The sequence below is a fragment of the Poecile atricapillus genome, chromosome 1 (assembly GCF_030490865.1).
Source record: "Poecile atricapillus isolate bPoeAtr1 chromosome 1, bPoeAtr1.hap1, whole genome shotgun sequence".
In the NCBI taxonomy this organism is placed as follows: domain Eukaryota; kingdom Metazoa; phylum Chordata; class Aves; order Passeriformes; family Paridae; genus Poecile; species Poecile atricapillus.
In genome coordinates, this window is record NC_081249.1 from 480,165 (window position 1) to 499,128 (window position 18,964).

Sequence of the window (18,964 nt, forward strand, 5' to 3'; positions counted from 1 at the left end):
GTGCTTGTGGCCAGCATGGCTCTGTAAGCTTGGGACCAGGCTGCTGTTTGCAGCAACCTTTGGGGAGGGTGGGCAGACCTAGATATGCCCACAGGGCTGCTGTCTTGCCAGTTTGCATAGGCAGGGCCACTGCTCTTGCTGTTTATTCCTGTGTGTGTGACTGGACTGGCATTTGTACACAGGCTGTGTGGGTGTTGCTCCAGTAAGTCCTCTGACACGTCTGCTATTTTCCAAGGGCTCTGATTCCTCATGGAGAGGGAGAGTGTCCCTGCCTGCTGAGCAGGAGCCACTCAAGTCTGGGTTGAGGGCAGCGGGGGCAGATGTGACAGGGAGAGGTTGGAAAGGGCCTCTGAAGCGTGGCCCCACGTGGAGGTGTCCACGCAGACCCTCCTTTCATCAAGGGCCAGGCTATATTTAGGTCTGTGCCTCCATCACTGCTGTGAAAGGCTGTTCCAGATTCCTTGATCTGGTACTAGAAAACATCTCTTCATTTCCAGCCTAAACTAATTTCTGACCACTTTATACTCATTTGTTCTTGTGCCAATATTGTGTTTTTGCTTAAAAAGCTGTCCTCTCTCCCTGGAATTTCCCTCCCTCTCCCAATGTTTACAGAGCACAGTTCCAGCACTGCCTAGCCTGGATGAACTAGTCCAGCTCCTCTGGTCTCCCCTCCCAGGGCTTCAGCACAGTGCCAGCAGCTTGGGCAAGAGCTCTGGCCCTCACCTCCACCCAGAAACTTGCATCCTCTTCTCCAGAGGCCTGCTTGGATTCCAGTTGTCACTTTCCTAAATGCATTAAGTGGAACAGATCACGCTGCACAGCTGGGTCTGGGAGGGTGGTCTCTGCCACAGGATGTGCTGGTGGGATGGGAATGTGAGGTCTGTCCCCCTGAGGTGGGAATTTGGAATCTGCTGGGGTGGAAGGACCAGCAGAGCCTGTGCCAAATGGGAATCCGGTTCCACCGAAGAGTATGTGCTGGATAGGGCAGGTCTGCAGCAGGGAGGGAATGTTTGCTGAGGATGATTCCAAAACCTGACAGGTGCTGAGGAACAGTGGTAGGGGTGCATCCAGTTCCATAGCTATCCAGAAAAGGTGTGCAATGCTGTAACATATGGTCTCTGTGGCAAAGGAGGTAACTCCCCTCAGGACATGAGGTTACCTGAGCATGTGTGATGTCTCGATGGTCTTATGCTGAACTGGCATAAAATGGGGGTCTGAAGTACCTACAGACAGGCAGTGCTACCCAGGAACAAAGGAGAGAAGGGAAAAGCTGCAAGCTGAGATACCTGAGCCCCAGAATATTTACCAGCTGCCCTTCCAGAGGTGGGAAACCTCCCTGGCTAAGTGTGGGAACTGAGAAGATCCCTGGCTGTGGCCAGTGAGGCTGGCACTGGGCTGTCAGGGCTCACACAGTGGCATTTGCAGCTGAAGGGGTCTGTTGGGGCAGGGAGAAGCGGGACTGTTGCGGAGCCCCGCACTTATGTACCTGTAGAGGCTCTGGGTGTAACACGGGTGGAGCAGAGCCCTCCCATGGCCCTCCAGTGTGCCCCCATCCTGCCGAGTGTGTTGTTAACTGGGAGAGAAGGGGAGGAGGGCTGGTGAGGCAGAACCTCCCATGGCCAATTGTTGTGGGCTTCTCCATGTTCCAGCCTTCGGTACAGCTTATGGGTCCTGCGGGGGTCTGTGCTGTGGGTGAGGTGTAGGGCTGTGCAAGACCATGCAGACCTCATGCCATGCTAGGGGGGCTGTGGGGTGATCTGAGAAGTTCCCTGTGCCACTCAACTGCTTCCTGGGCCATGCTGCAGGTGCTGGAAGAGAAGCCATCGGGACTCCTAGTCGCCTCCCTGCAGGCCAAGGACCCTGACGAGGGGGAGAATGGGACCATCATCTACTCACTGATAGGTACAAGCTCCAGAACTGGCAAATCCCTGCTGCTCTGCCTTGCAGCCACTACCCGGGCAGATGGGTGCCCACTGCCTGGGATCCCCACAGCACACTCCCTCTCCTTTGCTCCCTCCCCTGCTTCTCCCAGCCGCGGTTCCCTCTCTGTGCAGGAGCCTGGGCAGAGCGTTTCACTCTGCATGTGGCTACTGGAGAGCTGCGGACAGCCACAGTTCTGCGCCGGACTGACCGTGCCGAGTACATCTTCACCGTGACAGCCAGCGACCGCGGCGTGGTGCCTCGCAGCACATCAGCCATCGTTCGTGTCCAGGTACCCAAGCTCCTCCTGTCCCTGCATGCCAGCTCCTCTTGTCCCTGTAGCATCTGCCCCTCAATTGCCTCTTGGAAGACACCATCCAGCTACTTGGCAGCCTTTCTCCCCACCTCCTCATCCTCTACCTCCTTCATCCCTGGGCACCCTCTGCTCCTGCTCAGCTGTTGATCCAGCCCTAAAATCCATGTGGAGAGCCAGGGATGGGAAGGCATCCCTCTGTGACTGTTCTCATTTGCAAAGAACTGCCAATTGCAGTTCTGCTTTCTCCAGGCCTTAGACAGCCGACCCTGTCCTGGATACCCTGGTGGAGGAAAGGCATCAGAAGTTCCCTGCACAGAGACTTCCAGTCTTCCCAGCATCTACTGAAACCAATGTTCTGACCTGCAGGATGTCCCTCATGTCTGTGTCGCTTTGGTACTCCCTGCCTGGTACTGCCCAGACAGAGATCCATGTCTGTATATATCAGAGAAGAGGCTCTGGTTTCCCCCATCAGGGCACTCCCATCAAACATTGTTTCTTGTCTTCTCATCCACGTCCTTGCAGTTGCCAAGGCCATTTGACCATCCTTGCTGTGCCATCTCCACCAGCCCTGCCCATTGCTCTCTTGAGCCAGCTGGTCTCTCAGTCCCTTCTGTCACACTCTGTGCCTTTCCCCTGCTAGTGTGGGGGCTCCAGAGCTGGGTTCTGACCCAGGTGGGTGTGACAGACCACGTTCCCTTGAGGAGCCTGCTGTTAGCCTGCCACATCTGCCTTCAGCCACCAGCAACATGTTTTATACCATTTCCTTTTTACACTATGTGTGTAACTGTTTTTGTCATCAGAGCTGTTCTGCAGCCTCCAGAGCAGTGAGGCCAGGCTGGCCATCCCCATCATGCTGGTTTGCACCCCTGTAATAGACATTTGCTTGACAGTCACTGGATTTGATCCCCTGTGGGCTGACAGGTTTGTTGTTACTCCCGTTTTCCTCAGCTCCTTGATCAGGAATGTGCTTCTTCAGTGGGTTTTTCCTTCAGATCATACTGTGGTGGCATTTACAGCATTCTCTCTCCCATCTGCGAGTGCACCTCATCCCCAGATTAACTCCAATGTCTTTAATAAAACTAGTGATAGTATTTATTTATCTTGGGATCATACCGGGTTCTCTTTCTGTGCCTTCCATCAGGATGAGTGTGACCTCTTTTCTTACTCACTCTTGCTTATGTTTGCAGAATTGTTTCTGCTGCTGTCAGTTGGCTGTGCAGTATCAGACCCAGTCAGAGAGCCAAGGAGTGGCTGAGGGAAGGCACCTGTGAAGGTCGCCTTCTCCAGCCCCCTGATCAAATGGGGTTGTCTGGGTGACTTCTGGCTGTCTCCAAGGCTGGAGACTCCACCTGTGGGCAGCTTGTGCCAGGGTTCACATTGAAAAGTGTATTCTGAGGACCAGAGGGGCCCTCCTGTGTTCCAGCATGTGCCCTGGCACACAGCCCCCTGTCCGTGCCACTCACGCTGTCCTCTCCTCACAGGTGTTGCCATCCTCCCGCGTGCTGCCACGGCCTGATGCCACCGTGTTGACCCTGCATCCTCTCGAGGGGGTCAAGCCAGGGTCTGTGATTGGTTCAGTGGCCCCCCCGGATGCCCCTGTGCGAGGACAACTGATCTACACGGTGGTAGGAGGTGGTGGGGACGGCACCTTTGTGGTTGATAGCATGACAGGGGAGATTTATGCTGCCCGTGAGCTGGACTATGAAGCTGGGGCACGGCACGTGCTCCAGGTGAGTGCAGAGGACACGCAGCACGGCTATCCCTCCAGCAGGTTGGTGCTGGTCCAGATCCACGTGCAGGACTGCAATGACCAGGCACCCATCTTCCCTGAAGACCCCATTACTATTGTGGTGCCTGAGAATGCCCAGGCTGGCTCCTCCATCTTCACCTTCCAGGCGCTGGATGGGGATGGAGTGGGCCCCAACAGTCAGGTGCGCTACGCTCTGCTGCACCTGGAGCCACCAGGAGCCCCCTTCCAGCTCGACAGCCGCTCGGGGCAGCTGACCCTGCGCCAGGGCCTCGACCGGGAGGCTGCTGCCTCCTTCCTGCTGGTGGTGGAGGCCACAGACCAGGCCCGCAACGTCAGCCAGCGCCGCTCGACTGCCGTCACGGCCCGCGTGTTTGTGACTGACGAGAACGACAACGTGCCCGTCTTCCTCTCCCCGGCCACCGTCAGCGTCATGGAGGACCAGCCCACAGGCTTTGTGGCACTGCACGTGGTGGCCCAGGACAGCGATCTGGGAGAGAACGGACGTGTGAGCTACTCCTTGCGAGCAGGCAACGGTGACGGCCGCTTCCACCTCAACCCCAGCACTGGTGAGGGCTGGGAGGGTGCGTGGTGGTGGCAGGAATGGTGGGAACACGGAGGCTGGGGGTGCAGAGGTAGGTGAGGATGTTGCACGGTGCGTGGGAGAAGGCTGTGGGCTGGGGAGCCTGGAGGAGTGAGACCAGGGGTGCAGGGAGTCCCAGGCACAGCGTCCGGGTGCCGCAGTGCTGCTGTCTCCTGAAACCCATCTGTCCTGGTGCAGCCCAGTGCTTGCAGACACACAGTAGTCCCAAGACATAGGCCCCAGTGCCACTGGTGCCATCTTGCCCCTCTCCTGCGTCCACAGGCGCCCTCTCCATCGTGCGGGCCCTGAACCGGGAGGAGGTGGCACAGCACAACCTGACGGTGGTGGCCACGGACCACGGCTTCCCACGCCTCTCCACCACACAGCTGCTGTCTGTTCTGGTGCTGGACGTCAACGATGAGGCTCCTACCTTTGAGAAACCTGAGTATGAAGCCCACATCATGGAGAACCTGCCAGCTGGCAGCCCAGTGCTGCAGGTGCTGGCCACAGACCGGGATCTGGGTGAGGATGCAGCCGACAGTGAGCTTCCCAGTTCAGTCAGGGCCTGTCTGGAGATGCAGCCCCATGTCTGGGCATACCCTGCTCCCTTCTGCCAGTCTGGAGGGCTTGACTGACCAGAGGGAAGGATCAGCACCTTGCCTGGAGGTGGCAGATGGGCTGAATACTGGGAGTGGGTGGGAATGGAACAAGGACCGTGGTTCCGTCTGGTCCCCTGGCCCATGGCCTTTGTTCTGTGCGTTCTCCATGGCCCATCTGGCCTTCCACCAGCTGGGTTAGGCTGGGACCTCCACACACAAATCTCTTCCACCAGGGAGCGAGCCCCCCCCTCTGACCCAGCCTGGGAGCCCCGGGTGAGAGCTGGGAGCAGGGAGGTGCAGGACTGGGAGCCACATGAGGCACTGGGGCTGCTGCTAAGCTGCCTTCAGACCACCTTTGTCCCCACAGGTGCCAATGGGCAGGTGTCTTATGGGGGTCTCTCTGGGGGGCCGTTCTCCATCCACCCACAGACAGGGCTCATTGTCACCACGCGCCCCCTGGACCGGGAGGAGCAGGAGCAGCATGTGCTGACAGGTGGGCAAGGGGAGGCAGCAGGCAGGGGGTCGGTGGGGGTAGACGGACTTCCTGCTGCTGGGGTGGGGAGTGTTGCAGAGAGGGCAGGCCATGGGGAGGGAGGAGGGGCTGTGGGGCACAGCAGGGCTGTGGAGTGGTTTGGGGCTGCAGGAATGCCGATGCTCTCATGCCTGGCTGCCCCTGTGGGTGCCCTGGCATACAAGTGCTGTGGCTGTAGCCCCCAGTCAAGGCAGCCTCTGGTGCTCTCACTGTGTCCTGTAGTCTACGCGCGGGACGCTGGCCTGCCGCCCAGCCTCACCAAGGCCACGGTGTGGATCACAGTGGGGGATGAGAATGACCATGCACCCCACCTGGAGAGCGAGTCCTGCTCCGTGGAGGTTCCTGAGAACCAGAGCCGTGTGGCACTCTACACCCTGCGGGCCACTGATCCTGATGGTGGGGAGAACGGACGCTTGGAATACCGGCTGGCAGGTGAGATGCACTGGGAATGTGGGACTGGGCAAGGATTTCTATCTGGGCTTCCCTGCATCAACTGAAGGATGCATTCCACATCAATTCTTTTCTGCTCCAAACTGCATGGCATTACTGCCATCTCTCAGCTCTCCGCTCCCAGTAAAGAGCACCCTAAGAACTGGACAGGCTGCACTGCTCCTTTCCCAGTATTGTGTCTAGTTCCCCAAGCTTAGAGCAGTTCCACACCTCTCCTGGCTGCTCTGACCTGTTAATTCACAGGTTGCCAAGTCAGATTTTTGCTGTATCCTATCACAGGCTGTCTGATGACTCCCCATGGCCTGTGAGTGGTTAGAATCAATTCTTCATATGGAGCTGGCCCAAGGAGGTTTGCTCCCAGTGGGACTCACTCTATCCACCCTGCCAAACCTCATGGTGGGGTCTCCATGCTCTCCAGGGCCTTTCTTATTCCAGTTACAGGCATGCTGCGTTGTTACTCCCCCCTCTTCTCTTTTAGGTGGAGATCCTGGGCAGGATTTCAGCCTAGACCCCGTCTCCGGTGTCCTCTCCACTGCACATGCCCTTGACCGTGAGCAAATTGCTTCTTACAGCCTCACTGTAGTGGTGCAGGACCACGGCTCCCCCCCACGCAGTGCCACCATGTCGGTGACCGTGCAGGTGTTGGACCTCAATGACAATGCACCCAGTTTTGCTCAGGCCAGCTACACAGTGGAGGTGCCAGAGGACTTGCCAGTCGGTGCCCTGGTGCTGCAGCTGGTGGCTGAAGACCCAGATGAGGGCACCAATGGGCAGGTCTCATATTACCTGGGCAATGAGTCGCTGGGCATGTTCCAGGTGGAGCCACAGAGTGGGTGCATCCGGAGCGCCCAGGCACTGGACCGGGAGCGCCAGCCCACCTACAGCTTCCTGGCCAAGGCGGTGGACTCGGCACCGTGGGAGCCCAAGAGCACAGCTGTGCGTGTCACTGTCGTGGTGCGAGATGTCAATGACCATGTTCCGGCCTTCCTGCACAGCCCACTCACCGTCAACCTGTCCCGCCACACGCCGCTCAAGCAGGTGGTGGCCACCATGAGGGCCGAGGACAGGGACGCGGGTGCCAATGCCTCCATCCTGTACCGCTTTGCCACCCCCAGCTCCGCCTTCGCAATCAACTCCTACACGGGGGACATCCAGCTGCTGCAGCCCCTTGGCTCGCTCAGCCAGCGCCAGCGGACACTCTTTGTGCTGGCCATGGACCTGGGGCAGCCGGCGCTCTCTTCCACAGGGGTAGTGGTGATCCATGTGCAGGAGGAGCCCTACCGGGGCCTGCGCTTTCCCCGCAGCACCAGTGATGTGGCCCTGGCCGAAAATGCTGCTCCAGGTACCCGCTGACAGTGACCAGAAAGTGCTGTGATGGAATGGGGTAGGGCACGAGGGGAGGTGGGAGCAGCGCTGTGGGGAGCTCAGACCAGAGAGCACTGTGGCGTCTGGGTAAGTCCTGCCTTTGAGCAGGCCCAAGGAACTGCAGGGTCCAGGCTGGTCAGGGTGGTGTCCCTGTAGGCTGGCCTCAGTGTGTTCAGATCACTGTAGGCAGCCACAGGTGTCCAAGTGCTCCTGGAAGGTCTCCAGAGTCACAGTAAGACCACTGAGGAGCCATGGATAGGCACCATGACACCAGGCACTCAGCCCAACATTAACCTTAGATCTTCAGTCCCCTGTCAGCAGTGTCCTCAGGCAGAGCAGTGCTCCTGTGGTACAGCACATACTGCCCTGCATCACCCTGACCCTTTGCCATGTGCTCCAAGGCTCCACTGTCCCTTCATTCCCTTTCGCTCTCCCAGGCACTGCGGTGGCGAGTGTCCAGGCCATGCACATGGGGGGCTCCTCGGGGCACATCACCTACAGCATCGTCAGTGGCAACGAGAGGAACACCTTCCTGATCCAGCCCAGCTCAGGTACAGCTCCAGGAACACTTGGGAAGCTCTGCTCATGCCTGTTCAGGTGATCAGGGCCCCCAGGACACAAGAACACCGTCCACACTCTGTACCAGTTAGTTAAGAGGCGTTAGCACTGGAATGTGGACACTGCCCTGCCACTGACCAGTCGCTGTTAGCACTACTCCCAGTGCAATTGTGGTCCCCCATAATTAGACCTTTTCCTTAGATATGATTTTGGGAAGACATTCTTCCCTGGGAGGGTGGTGAGGCTCTGGCACAGGTTGCTCAGAGAAGCTGTGGCTGCCCCTGAATCCCTGAAGTGTCCAAGGCCAGGTAGGACAGGGCTTGGAGCAACTTGGGATAATGGAAGGTGTCCCTGTGTGCCCACAGCAATGTTGTCAATTAGTTTATTACATTCTGCTGGGTACCCTTCTCCTCAGGTGGGACCTTGGTGCTCCAGCAACACCTTGTTGCTCCAGCAGCCTAACTGCCCATGGCTCAGGTTGGTGGCAGTGGGTGTCTGTCTTCAGAGCACGTTGTAAGGCTCTGACTGGACTCAAAGCTGCAGTGAGGTGTCTCTGGCTTGGAGCTGGATGAGCTTATGTCATGGTAGGAGCAGCTCTTTCTGCTCCACACCTTTGGGGGAGTCTCCAGATGGGAGGACTGTCACATGATGTAATGTCAGCAGGAACTTCCTGTCCTCAGCAAGGTGTGGATGCTGTCACTCAGGACAGCTCTTGAGAATGATGAGAAGCTGGCAGTGTGGGGGAGGCTTGGAAGAGCTCAGTGTGTCTGTCCTGTCCACCTGAGAATGGATGGATGGATGATGGATGGATGGATGGATGGATGGATGGATGGATGGATGGATGGATGGATGGATGATGGATGATGGATGGATGGAGGATGGATGGATGGATGGATGGATGGAGGATGGATGATGGATGGATGATGGATGATGGATGATGGATGGATGGATGGATGGATGGATGATGGATGATGGATGGTACATTGTTCCCCCTTCCCGCCGTTCTCCTTCCCAGGTGCCATCTCAGTGCAGGACTCCAGTAGCCTGGACTTTGAGGCCAGCCCCCGGCTGCGCCTGGTGATCCAGGCAGAGACTGCGGCTTCCTTTGGCTTTATGGCCATAAACCTCAACCTCCAGGATGTGAACGACAACCTGCCCCGCTTCCAGCTGCAGAACTACGTGGCGTTCATCTGGGAGTCACAGAGCTATGACTCGCCTGTCATACAGGTATGGTGGGGCACAAACAGGAACACCTGAGCCCTGGCCTGGCTGGAGTTGTGGGGTGGGGGCTGCATGCGCCTGGGGTGGCACCAGCGCACAAGTCCTGCCTCAGGGGCTCCACAGCTGGATCTCATGTGGCTTTGCAGGTGCTGGCAGATGACCTGGACCAGGGAGTGAACGGGCAAGTGACTTATGCTATCAACCAGTCCCTGCCAATGCCAGGCTTGTACCACATCGACCCTCAGACTGGCACCATTACCACTGCTGCCATCCTGGACAGAGAGATCTGGTCCCAGACCCGGTGAGTGCAGCCTGGCTAAGGGATGCCAGGACAGGGCAGAGTTGTGGAGCACTGTTCTCTGGGGCACGTTCTTGGTGCCCCCAGAGCTGTCCCAGCCTGGCTGTGAAATGGTTCTATCAAGCAGCACAGCTGAGGGTCAGTGGGAGTGAAGGACACAGGAGCCAGATGGCCAAGAAGAGCCTACCCACAGCTCAGCCGGGTCTCTACAGAGCTGAGGAGATTGTGAGAGAGCCCTAGGTTCATCCATTCCCCTTCCTGCCTCCTTAATCCACACTGCATCTGCTCAATTTCTTCCACCTCCAAGCAAAGGATCCTTGCCTGTGTCCTTCTGCCACATGGCTCCAGACCCCTGCACTAGCCTGAGCTCCCCCAGATGTCCCCTTACATCCAGACAGGCCCTCTGGGCCCCTCACCATGTGTGCACACTCTGGGCATGTCCATCTGCTCTAGCCACATGTATGTGAAATGCTGGCAAGCATTCCACCTGCCCTCTCCCACACACTTTGCTCAGGTGAGGTCCCCCAGTTTGTGTTCTCCCCCTCCACATGTGCCCCACGTCTGTGGGTTCCTCTGTCCTCTTCCCCAGTGTGGGGAGTCTGGGTATTCCTTCTGTCCACACATGCTTGCCATTCCAGAGAGGTTCCAAGTGTTCCCCAGCAGCCAGAGCCCCCGATACCTCCCAGCACCCCGCAAGGTGCTCTGCCCACACCCATACACTTTCCAGACTTCAACACATGCCTTAGGTGTGCAAAAACCTGCTGCCCTGCCCTACCATGTACCGTGTACCACACCCACTGCCCCACACGTGCTCTCCAAATCACGGAATCATTGAGGTTGGAAAAGGCATCTGAGATTATTGAGTCCACTCTGTGACTGATCACCATCTTGTCTACTAGGCTAGAGCACTGAGTGCCACATCCATCTTTTCTTAAATATATCCAGAGAATGCACCACACAGATCATCACCCCAGACTCTGAGCTGCTGTGTAGTTTCCCCAGCACATGCACACGTTCCAGCCCCGTGCACACCTGCAGTCCATGTCCCAGGTCCGATGCAGGTGTGCAGTGTGTGTCCCAGGAACTGTACACAGGTGAGGTGCTCCCTCATGTGTAGGCACACATCTGACCCTCATGCCTGTCCACAGCTTGGTGGTGACAGCGATGGACCGAGGAACACCACCGCTCATGGGCTCGGCCACGCTGACTGTGGTGGTGATGGACATCAATGACAATAGCCCGACCATCCCGGTCCCCTGGGAGATCCGTGTCCCTGAGAGTGAGTGCTGTAGCGCTGAGGGCCAGAGCTGGGATACGATGGGCATCGTGGGGTGGGGAGGAGCCCCCAGGGAAGCCAGGCCAGTCACTGTCAGGGACTGGATCACACTGACCTGCTGAAGCCTCCCAAGCTCTCCAGCATGACCCCTTATGTTGCTGCTGTCCTGACAGAGCAACCTGAATTACCAGCTCAGCCCTGGCCCCTGCCCCATATCTGAGACTGGCTGCAGACACCTGCCTTGCCTGCCCACAGTCCTCAGCCAGTATACCCTGTGCCCATGCCAGCCTCCACCTGCCCTGCCAAGCCCCCAAGGCCTTTGTCTTCCCTCCGGCATCTCCCCTCTCCCATGGCATATTCCCCTCTTTCTCTGGGTTGAACTGGTCTCCCACCAGGTGAGCCAGGTATGTTGGGCAGGGATGGGTCTGCTCACTCACCTGTCTGCTCCCCACAGACACACTGCTGGGCACCCAGATAGCCCAGCTGACTGGGAACGATGTGGACTCGGGCCCTTCGCTCTCCTACACGCTGCTGCTGGAGGGAGATGCGGCAGACACCTTCGGGGTGCTGCGCTATGGTGGCCACATTGCCCTGACAGGGCCACTGGACCATGAACAGCGCAGCCGCTACACCCTCACCCTGCGTGCCTCTGACACACGCCATGAGACTGAGGCCAACCTCACCGTCCTTGTGGAGGATGTGAACGACAACGTGCCCACCTTTACCCAGGTTTTCTATCAGGTACATGCACCACGTGTGCCAGCCAGCAGGCGCCATCCCACACAAACCCTGTGCAGCTCCCACCTGGCCCACCTGCCCTTACAAAGCAGAGGATGGGTCTGAGCCCCTTCTGGTCCCACTTTCCTACCCACATCTACATCCTGGCATCCCTCAAGCTGTCACTGGCATAGAAGGAGTTGAAACCAGGGAGGTGACCCTGGGACCGGCTCCTGCAAGGGGCACAGCTGGATGCAGAGGGTCCAGCAGAAATGGATGAGCACAGTGGGGAGGCCAGAGGGGTTGGGAAATGGGCCACAGCCCAGACAAATGTTTGTGGCAAGACCTGAGCAGGTCCCTGGTGAAGGCTGGCTTGGGCAGTGCTTGCAGCAGCGCTGGAGCCCAGGCAAGAGGTTGGTGAGCCCCAGGAATACTTGAAGGGTCTAGGAGCACAGGCCCCTTGCCTGTGGTTTCCCTGGCCAATGAGAGGTTGGACGACCTTGGCTTTGGCTGCCTGACCAGCCCCAGACCCCCCCCTCCCAGCAATGCTGAGGGCTCTGGGCAGGGGGGAACCAGATGTTGACTGGGGTTTCCTCTTCCAGGTGCTGCTGCCAGAGCACACACCGGCTGGCAGTGTCATCCTCACTGTGAGTGCAACTGACCCCGACTCAGGGAGCAATGGGGACATCACCTTCCACCTGGCTGTGCCCAGCCCCGATGTTGCCATCGACCCCAGCAATGGTGCGTGGGCTTGGTGCTCTGTGTGCCTCTCTCACGGGTCAATCTAAGGGTGCCTGTGGAGGGGAGTTCCCCCGTGCTGGCACTACTCAAACCCTCACGAGGTCGCTTTCTGGTGTGGCTGGTGAGGCAGACACAGTGGGGTGACCATTGAATGCTCCTCCAGCTGATACCCTTCCCAGCTCCCACTGGTTCCCATGCTGACCCTGGCTTTATGCTCCACAGGGACCATCTTCACCACCCGGCAGGTGGAGTTCAATGCCAGCCAGCCCACCCTGGATCTGGTGGTGGAGGCCCGTGACCATGGCTCTCCCAGCCTCTCATCCTGGGCCACGGTGCAGCTCCAGGTTCTGGATGTTAACGACCACAGCCCCCGCTTCCAGGAGCCATGCTACAATGCCAGCGTTCCCGAGGACCTGCGCCCAGGCACCACTGTGCTAACACTGGAGGCGGGTGACGCTGACCTCTCCCGGGAGAACGCTGGCTTTGACTACACCATCGTCAGCGGGAACAGCGGCAACGCCTTCCAGGTGGAGAGCCGGGTGGCCTGGGCCGGGGGACAGCTCCGCACGCAGGGAGCCCTGGTGCTTGTGGAGTCCCTGGACTTTGAGGCCATCCCGGTGTACAACTTGACCGTGGCAGCCTCAGACCGGGGCCTGCCGCAGCGCAGTGCCACCGTGCCCGTGCTCATCAGTGTGCAGGACGTCAATGACAACCCGCCCGTGTTCACCCGGGCCGAGTATCGTGCAGCGGTGAGCGAGGCCACGCTGCCTGGCACTGAGCTGCTGCGCGTGGCAGCCCACGATGCCGACTCAGGGCCACGGGGCCGCGTTCACTACACCATCAGCTCAGGTGACCAGCAGGGGCTGTTCCAGCTTCACGAGAGCACAGGGGCTCTGAGCCTGGTGCAGCCACTGGATCGGGAGGCCCAGGCGCTGCACACACTGGTGGTGCGGGCCACGGACACACCAGGTGGGCACTTTGCCCTGGTCCCCGTGGCCATTGAGGTGAAGGACATCAACGACAATAAGCCGTACTTCCCAGTGGAGGTGCTGAGCGCCAGCATCCGGGAGAACTTGCCCCCCGGCACGCTGGTCACCACGCTGCGTGCTGTCGATGCCGACACCGGCGCCTTTGGGGAGCTGCGGTACGTGGTGCTGGAGCAGGCAGTGGGGGACCCCACCACGGGGGACGGCCGGGACGCCTTTGCTGTCAATGGGAGCTCTGGGGAGCTGCGCTCCCGCCTCACCTTTGACTATGAGCGAGCCAAAGCCTTCCAGCTCCTGGTTCAGGCCACTGATGCTGGCAATGCCTCGGCCACTGTGACTGTGCGGGTGCTGGTGACAGGGGAAGACGAGTATGATCCCATCTTCCTAAGCCCCTCCTTCAACTTCGAGGTGCCTGAGGGTGCACGCAAAGGGCAGACCATTGGGCGGGTGCTGGCCACAGACGAGGATGAGGGGGCTGACGGTGTCGTGTTGTACACCCTGGCAAAGCCCTCACCATACTTTGCCATTAACCAGACCACAGGCTCCATCTACCTGCGTGTGGACAGCCAGCCCCAAGCTGGGGCTGGGCGTGCCAAGAGGGAGCCACGGGAGATGAGCCTGGAGGTGCAGGCACGCAGCCCCCTGCCTGCTTCCCGTGTGGCCTCGGCACAGGTCACCATTGACGTCACGCACACCTCCTTTGGCCTGGCACCCGACCTCAACCTACTGCTGGTGGCTGTGGCCGCCTCGCTGGGTGTCGTGGTGGTGCTGGCTGCCGTGGCCATCGTGCTGGCACTGGTACGTTCCCGGCAGCGTCAGGGCCACAAGAAGGCAGAGGGGGACGGGGCACTGGCCCGTGCACAGAGTGGGTCCTTGCAGAAGCTGGGCCATGAGGAGCCAGCACTGCCTGGGGCTGAGCACATCTACCACCAGGCACTGCCAGGGTATGGGACCGAGCCGGCGGGGCCCTACACTCGGGGCGGCTCACTGGACCCCTCGCATTCCAGCGGCCGTGGCTCTGCTGAAGCTGCTGAGGATGATGAGATACGGATGATCAATGAGTACCCACGCGTGGCCAGCATCACAGCCTCCATGCAGGAGCACATCGCTGCCCGTGGCCCTGACTCTGGCATCCAGCAGGATGCTGACCAGCTTTCCGACATCTCCTGTGAGCCAGCTGCATTGGAGAGCGCCCAGTGGTTCAAGAGCAAGAAGGGCTCTGGGCTGCTGCTGCCGGGGCCATCCCTGCAGCTGTACCGTGAGGACGGGGGCGGCAGCGCCTTCCTGGGCGTCCGCTGCGGCCTCAGTGTCTCCTCTCAGCCCCAGGACTACGCCTTCCCAGAGGACGGCAAGCCCTCCGTGGAGGGCTCGCTCACCGCCATTGTGGCCAGCGATGAGGAGCTCCGCGGCAGCTACAACTGGGATTACCTGCTGAACTGGTGTCCCCAGTTCCAGCCGCTGGCCAGTGTCTTCACGGAGATTGCCCGCCTCAAGGATGAGAGCTCCCTGCGCAAGCCCTTCCCAGCCAAGCCCAAGGCAGAGCCCAAGCCCCGCATTGACCCCCCGCCCCTCATCACCTCGGTGGCCCATCCAGGTGCCAAGTCTGTGCCCCCCAAGCCACCACCAGGCAGGACCTTCCCGCACCCCTCCTCCCTGCGCCGCTCGCCCATCAGCCACGAGGGTTCCATTTCGTCCTCTGCCATGTCGCCCAGCTTCTCCCCATCACTGTCCCCGCTGGCCGCCCGCTCCCCTGTGGTCTCGCCCTTCGGCATCTCACAGGGGCCATCCACCTCCACCATCAGTGCTGAGCACTCACTGGAGCCCCCTGAGGAGGCCGAGCTCAGGATTTAGAGCTGGGCCCCTGGACTCCTCTGCCCCAGCCCACAGCCATGGGGCCGGAGCAGGGCCCAGCCCAGGGCTGCTAAAATGGATGCTCCTGCCTGGCCTGGGCCCCCAGGGACTGCGGGTGCCCTTGGGGTCTGTGGCTCCTGTCCCTCCCCACGGTCTGGCAGACCCTGTGCTGGCTGGTGCCCTATGGACTGCTGACCCCAGTGCTGGCACCCTGGGGTGATGGTCCCTGTGCTGCTCGCGGTTGCTCAGGTTGGCACTGGGCAGGATGGTGCTTCACGGTACTTGGTGCTCTGGGAGTGGCTGGGAGCTGAGGGTGCTGGGCCAGGGGCTGCAGGCCCAGACCCTGCCCTACCCAGCTCCAGGGGCCATGCAGCAGCCCAGGTGCAGGGGGGCCCTGAGCCTTCCCTAGGGACCCCAGGAGCTCCCAGGGCAGGGGGATGATGCCCCATGGCTGGGGGTGATGTCCCAGGGCAGAGTGCGATACCCCAGGGCACAGATGCGGGGAATGAACCTGTCCCCTGGGAGGGGACACTCACCGAGCTGGCTGCAGCAGGAGGCAGCAATGCCCACATCTTGCTGCCTGTCCGTGCCTGGGGTGGGGGACAGGAGAGCCTTTGAGGTCTCTCCGGCCCTTTCACTACCCACTGCTGCAGGTGACATATCCAGGGAATCTCCTGCCCAGAGCTTCAGGACGGTTCCTGTGGTCCTGGGAGGGAAGTGCCTGCCATGCTCAGCATGGGAACCCCGTTCCTGGGACCAGATACCTCTCTGGGCAGGGGTCCCAGGCAGGGACAGTGCCCAGGCACGGGTGGCACAGTGGGGCTGGCAGAGCTGTGTGATAGCTGACAGGGACAGCCCAGCCTCAGCAAGAGTGGTGATGGCTGCTGTGACCCACAGCCACCTCAGGCCCAGCAGGCAGCCTGCAGCTGCAGGGGCACAGGTGGGAGGTGGTACCCCAGAAAGCCACATCGCCCAGCATATTCTCTTACAACCACAATGGGGCCACTGGGCGTCTGGCTGTCCCTGGGGCCCTGTCACATGACTGCTCCCCAGGACCTTCTGGGCCACCTCCAGAACATGGTCAAGGTGCCACAGCCCCGTGCCCCTGGCCCCAGCCCCCTGTGTGGGGCTGCTCTGCACCCCCATTATGCATGTTGTTAACCTGGATGGAGCCTCTGCCATGGGGCCGGTCCCCATCTCCTCCAGCACTGTGCACAGCCGGTCACACAGGCACTCTCACACCACACTTAGCCCCCACCTGAGCTCTTCCTGAGCCCGTGGCTGCTCACAGGGAGCAGCCGTGCATCGCAGGCCCTGGGAGTGTGGCCTCAGCTTCTGCCACTGTAGTCCTGGTGCTCCCAGAGGCTGTGATTCCCCCGTGGTCATGGGTGCAGAGCAAAGGCTGGAACAGCATGGGGTGCCCCACAGCAGCCCTGAATGCCCAGTCATGAGTGTGTTTGGAGGTCAGGAGGACACCCCATGCCTGAGCAGAGCTGGGGGAAAGCTCCTTCCCATCACACTTTCCCCAGCCCCAGCCCCAAAGGTGTTGTCACAGCAGATAAATGCTTCACTTCTGCCCATTCCCCCCCATTTCCCATGAAGAACCATCTGTGGCTGCAACTTCATCTGTCACAGTCAGCCCCTCACCCCCTTGTGCCAAGGGGTCCTGGCACATGCCAGTGGGTCCCAAGTGCTGGCCTGGGCACAGGGCACTGACAGGGGACAGGGATCTGCAGCAGTGACAGAGGCATCAAGGGGGCACAGGGCCATGCCCACTCTGCCAGGCACCCACAGGGGCCTGAGGTGCCCTGGGAGGGGGAGACAGTTCTGCCTTGACACAGGGACAGCCCGCAGAGGCTCTTGGGGTGGACACCTCCATCCCCTCTCTGTCCTGCTCACAAGCACTGTGGGGACACCTTTTTCTCCCCAGGCCCCGAGGGGCCACTCTGGGGGTGCCCTGTGTCCCCCAGCTCTGTGGGAGCACTCTAGGGCTACCCAGTGCCCCCCAGTCCCATGCTGGGGTGCCACATGCCCCCTGGCCCTGTGCTGCCCGGGCTGCCCACACAGGCCAGCTCCACTGCACATCTGGGATGGGGACGCAGATGGGTCACCCTGCACACCACAGGAAGGGTCAGACACATGCACCCTGCTTTGGGCTGGGGTCACTGAGCCCCCAGTTATTTATTTTTACACATTGTACTACAATTCCTGTTTTTACTCGTTTGTACTTTTTGTATTGTGTCTCGTGGAGCTGCATGTACCAGTGCTGCCCATGGCCACACAGGGGCCACCGGGTGCAGCCTGAACCCAAGTGCCAACGTCTCAAAAAATGCCTTAATAAACCACACATTTGTACAGACACAGCCCCATCCCTGCTGCCGTGGGCTCATGCCAGGCTGGCACCGTGTTCCCATGGGACTGACAGGGATTGGGGGGGGTACTGGACCTGCACCACGGAGGGCTCACGTGGGCCTGGCCAGGCTCTGGCACCCGCATCCATGGCTGCATCCTGCCAGGTCCTTTCCATGAGAAGCTGCAGCAGGACCATGGCCCTGGGGCTGGTCAGCAGCACGGCTAGGATTCCATCCAGGCATACGTGCCAACACAGCTGTGGAAGATGTCTCCACATGTGCACACAGCTGGTCCCACATGCCACAAGCAACCCCATCCCATCGTGCTGCCCTCGCTCTGCTGAGGGCTGTGGGTGGGACTGTGCAGGGACCCAGAGCTGCAGCAGACCTGGACACGCCGTCTGCCCAGCAGACCTCACATTCCCAGGATCCCCACTCAGGACACCTGGACATACAAGTTCCCCAAGCCACGGCCTCATCACAGCCACCAGCGCACACAGACATGCACGGGGGGATCCCAGTGCTCCAGCGATCTCACCAGCCTGCCCAGTAGCTTTGGATCTGCTTATCCATGTTTGGTGACACACAGACACAGAGACACACACAGACACACAGAGTACACACACAGAGACACACAGAGCACAGACACACACACACACACACAGAGACACACACAGAGCACACACAGAGCACAGACAGAGACACAGACACACACACACAGACACAGAGACACACACACAGACACACACACAGACACACACAGACACAGACACACACAGAGCACACACAGAGCACACACACACAGACACAGAGACACACACACACACACAGAGCACAGACACACACACACACACACACACACAGCTCTTGGCTGATCTCCAAACGCTGTGACCTGATGCCACACATACCCCCTCACCAAACAGGGCCCCCCACCAACCCTGGGAAGCAGTGACAGCGTTTGAGAACCAGGAGTGGCTGTGCAGCTATCAGGTGTTGGATGTGGCCAGACCCACGCAGTGACCATCAGCCACCTACATCTGATCAGCCACCTCCATCCTGCCTTCCCTGCTTTACTGTTTTTTGTTACTCCCCAAACCAACCTGTTTCCTCCCTGTCCTCAGCTCTCAGATTCCAAACAGCCCATAGCCAGTCCTGCACAGCCCCAGCCTGTTCTGCACAGCCCCCCAAGGCTTGCCTAACCCTGCAGGACCAGGGGAGCAGCTCCCGTTCCCCTGCTCTGACAGGGCTCCTCGCACTGCAGGCATGAGGATAAGCCAGCACAGCTGGGGCAGAGGGGGAGAAAGGGCCTGGGGTCCCCTCTGCTCCTTCTTTCCCTAACTCCTTCCAGCTCCCTGCTGGGGCACAGTGAGCATGCTGGGACCTGCAAGATGTCCTCAGTGCCACAGTCCTCCTCTGGTGTTCCTGGCCTCTGGAAAATGCAACTGCCCACAGC

At 59.8% G+C, this 18,964-nt stretch overlaps 1 protein-coding gene across 3 annotated transcripts in view; it reads left to right on the forward strand.

Annotated features, from left to right (window-relative positions):
* Nucleotides 1-17,519, forward strand: part of DCHS1 (dachsous cadherin-related 1) — a 43,804-nt gene extending 26,285 nt beyond the window's left edge. For all 3 annotated transcript variants that reach the window (XM_058853185.1, XM_058853178.1, XM_058853170.1), the window contains exons 8-21: nt 1,806-1,902; nt 2,055-2,212; nt 3,718-4,552; nt 4,849-5,088; nt 5,533-5,658; nt 5,920-6,129; nt 6,626-7,489; nt 7,950-8,063; nt 9,086-9,297; nt 9,438-9,592; nt 10,738-10,868; nt 11,320-11,606; nt 12,185-12,323; nt 12,546-17,519. In XM_058853185.1, the coding sequence (XP_058709168.1) occupies nt 1,806-1,902; nt 2,055-2,212; nt 3,718-4,552; nt 4,849-5,088; nt 5,533-5,658; nt 5,920-6,129; nt 6,626-7,489; nt 7,950-8,063; nt 9,086-9,297; nt 9,438-9,592; nt 10,738-10,868; nt 11,320-11,606; nt 12,185-12,323; nt 12,546-15,160 (6,183 nt within the window). In that variant the 3' untranslated portion in view covers nt 15,161-17,519. The remainder of the gene's footprint in view (nt 1-1,805; nt 1,903-2,054; nt 2,213-3,717; nt 4,553-4,848; nt 5,089-5,532; nt 5,659-5,919; nt 6,130-6,625; nt 7,490-7,949; nt 8,064-9,085; nt 9,298-9,437; nt 9,593-10,737; nt 10,869-11,319; nt 11,607-12,184; nt 12,324-12,545) is intronic.
* The last annotated feature ends 1,445 nt before the right edge of the window (nt 17,520-18,964 follow it).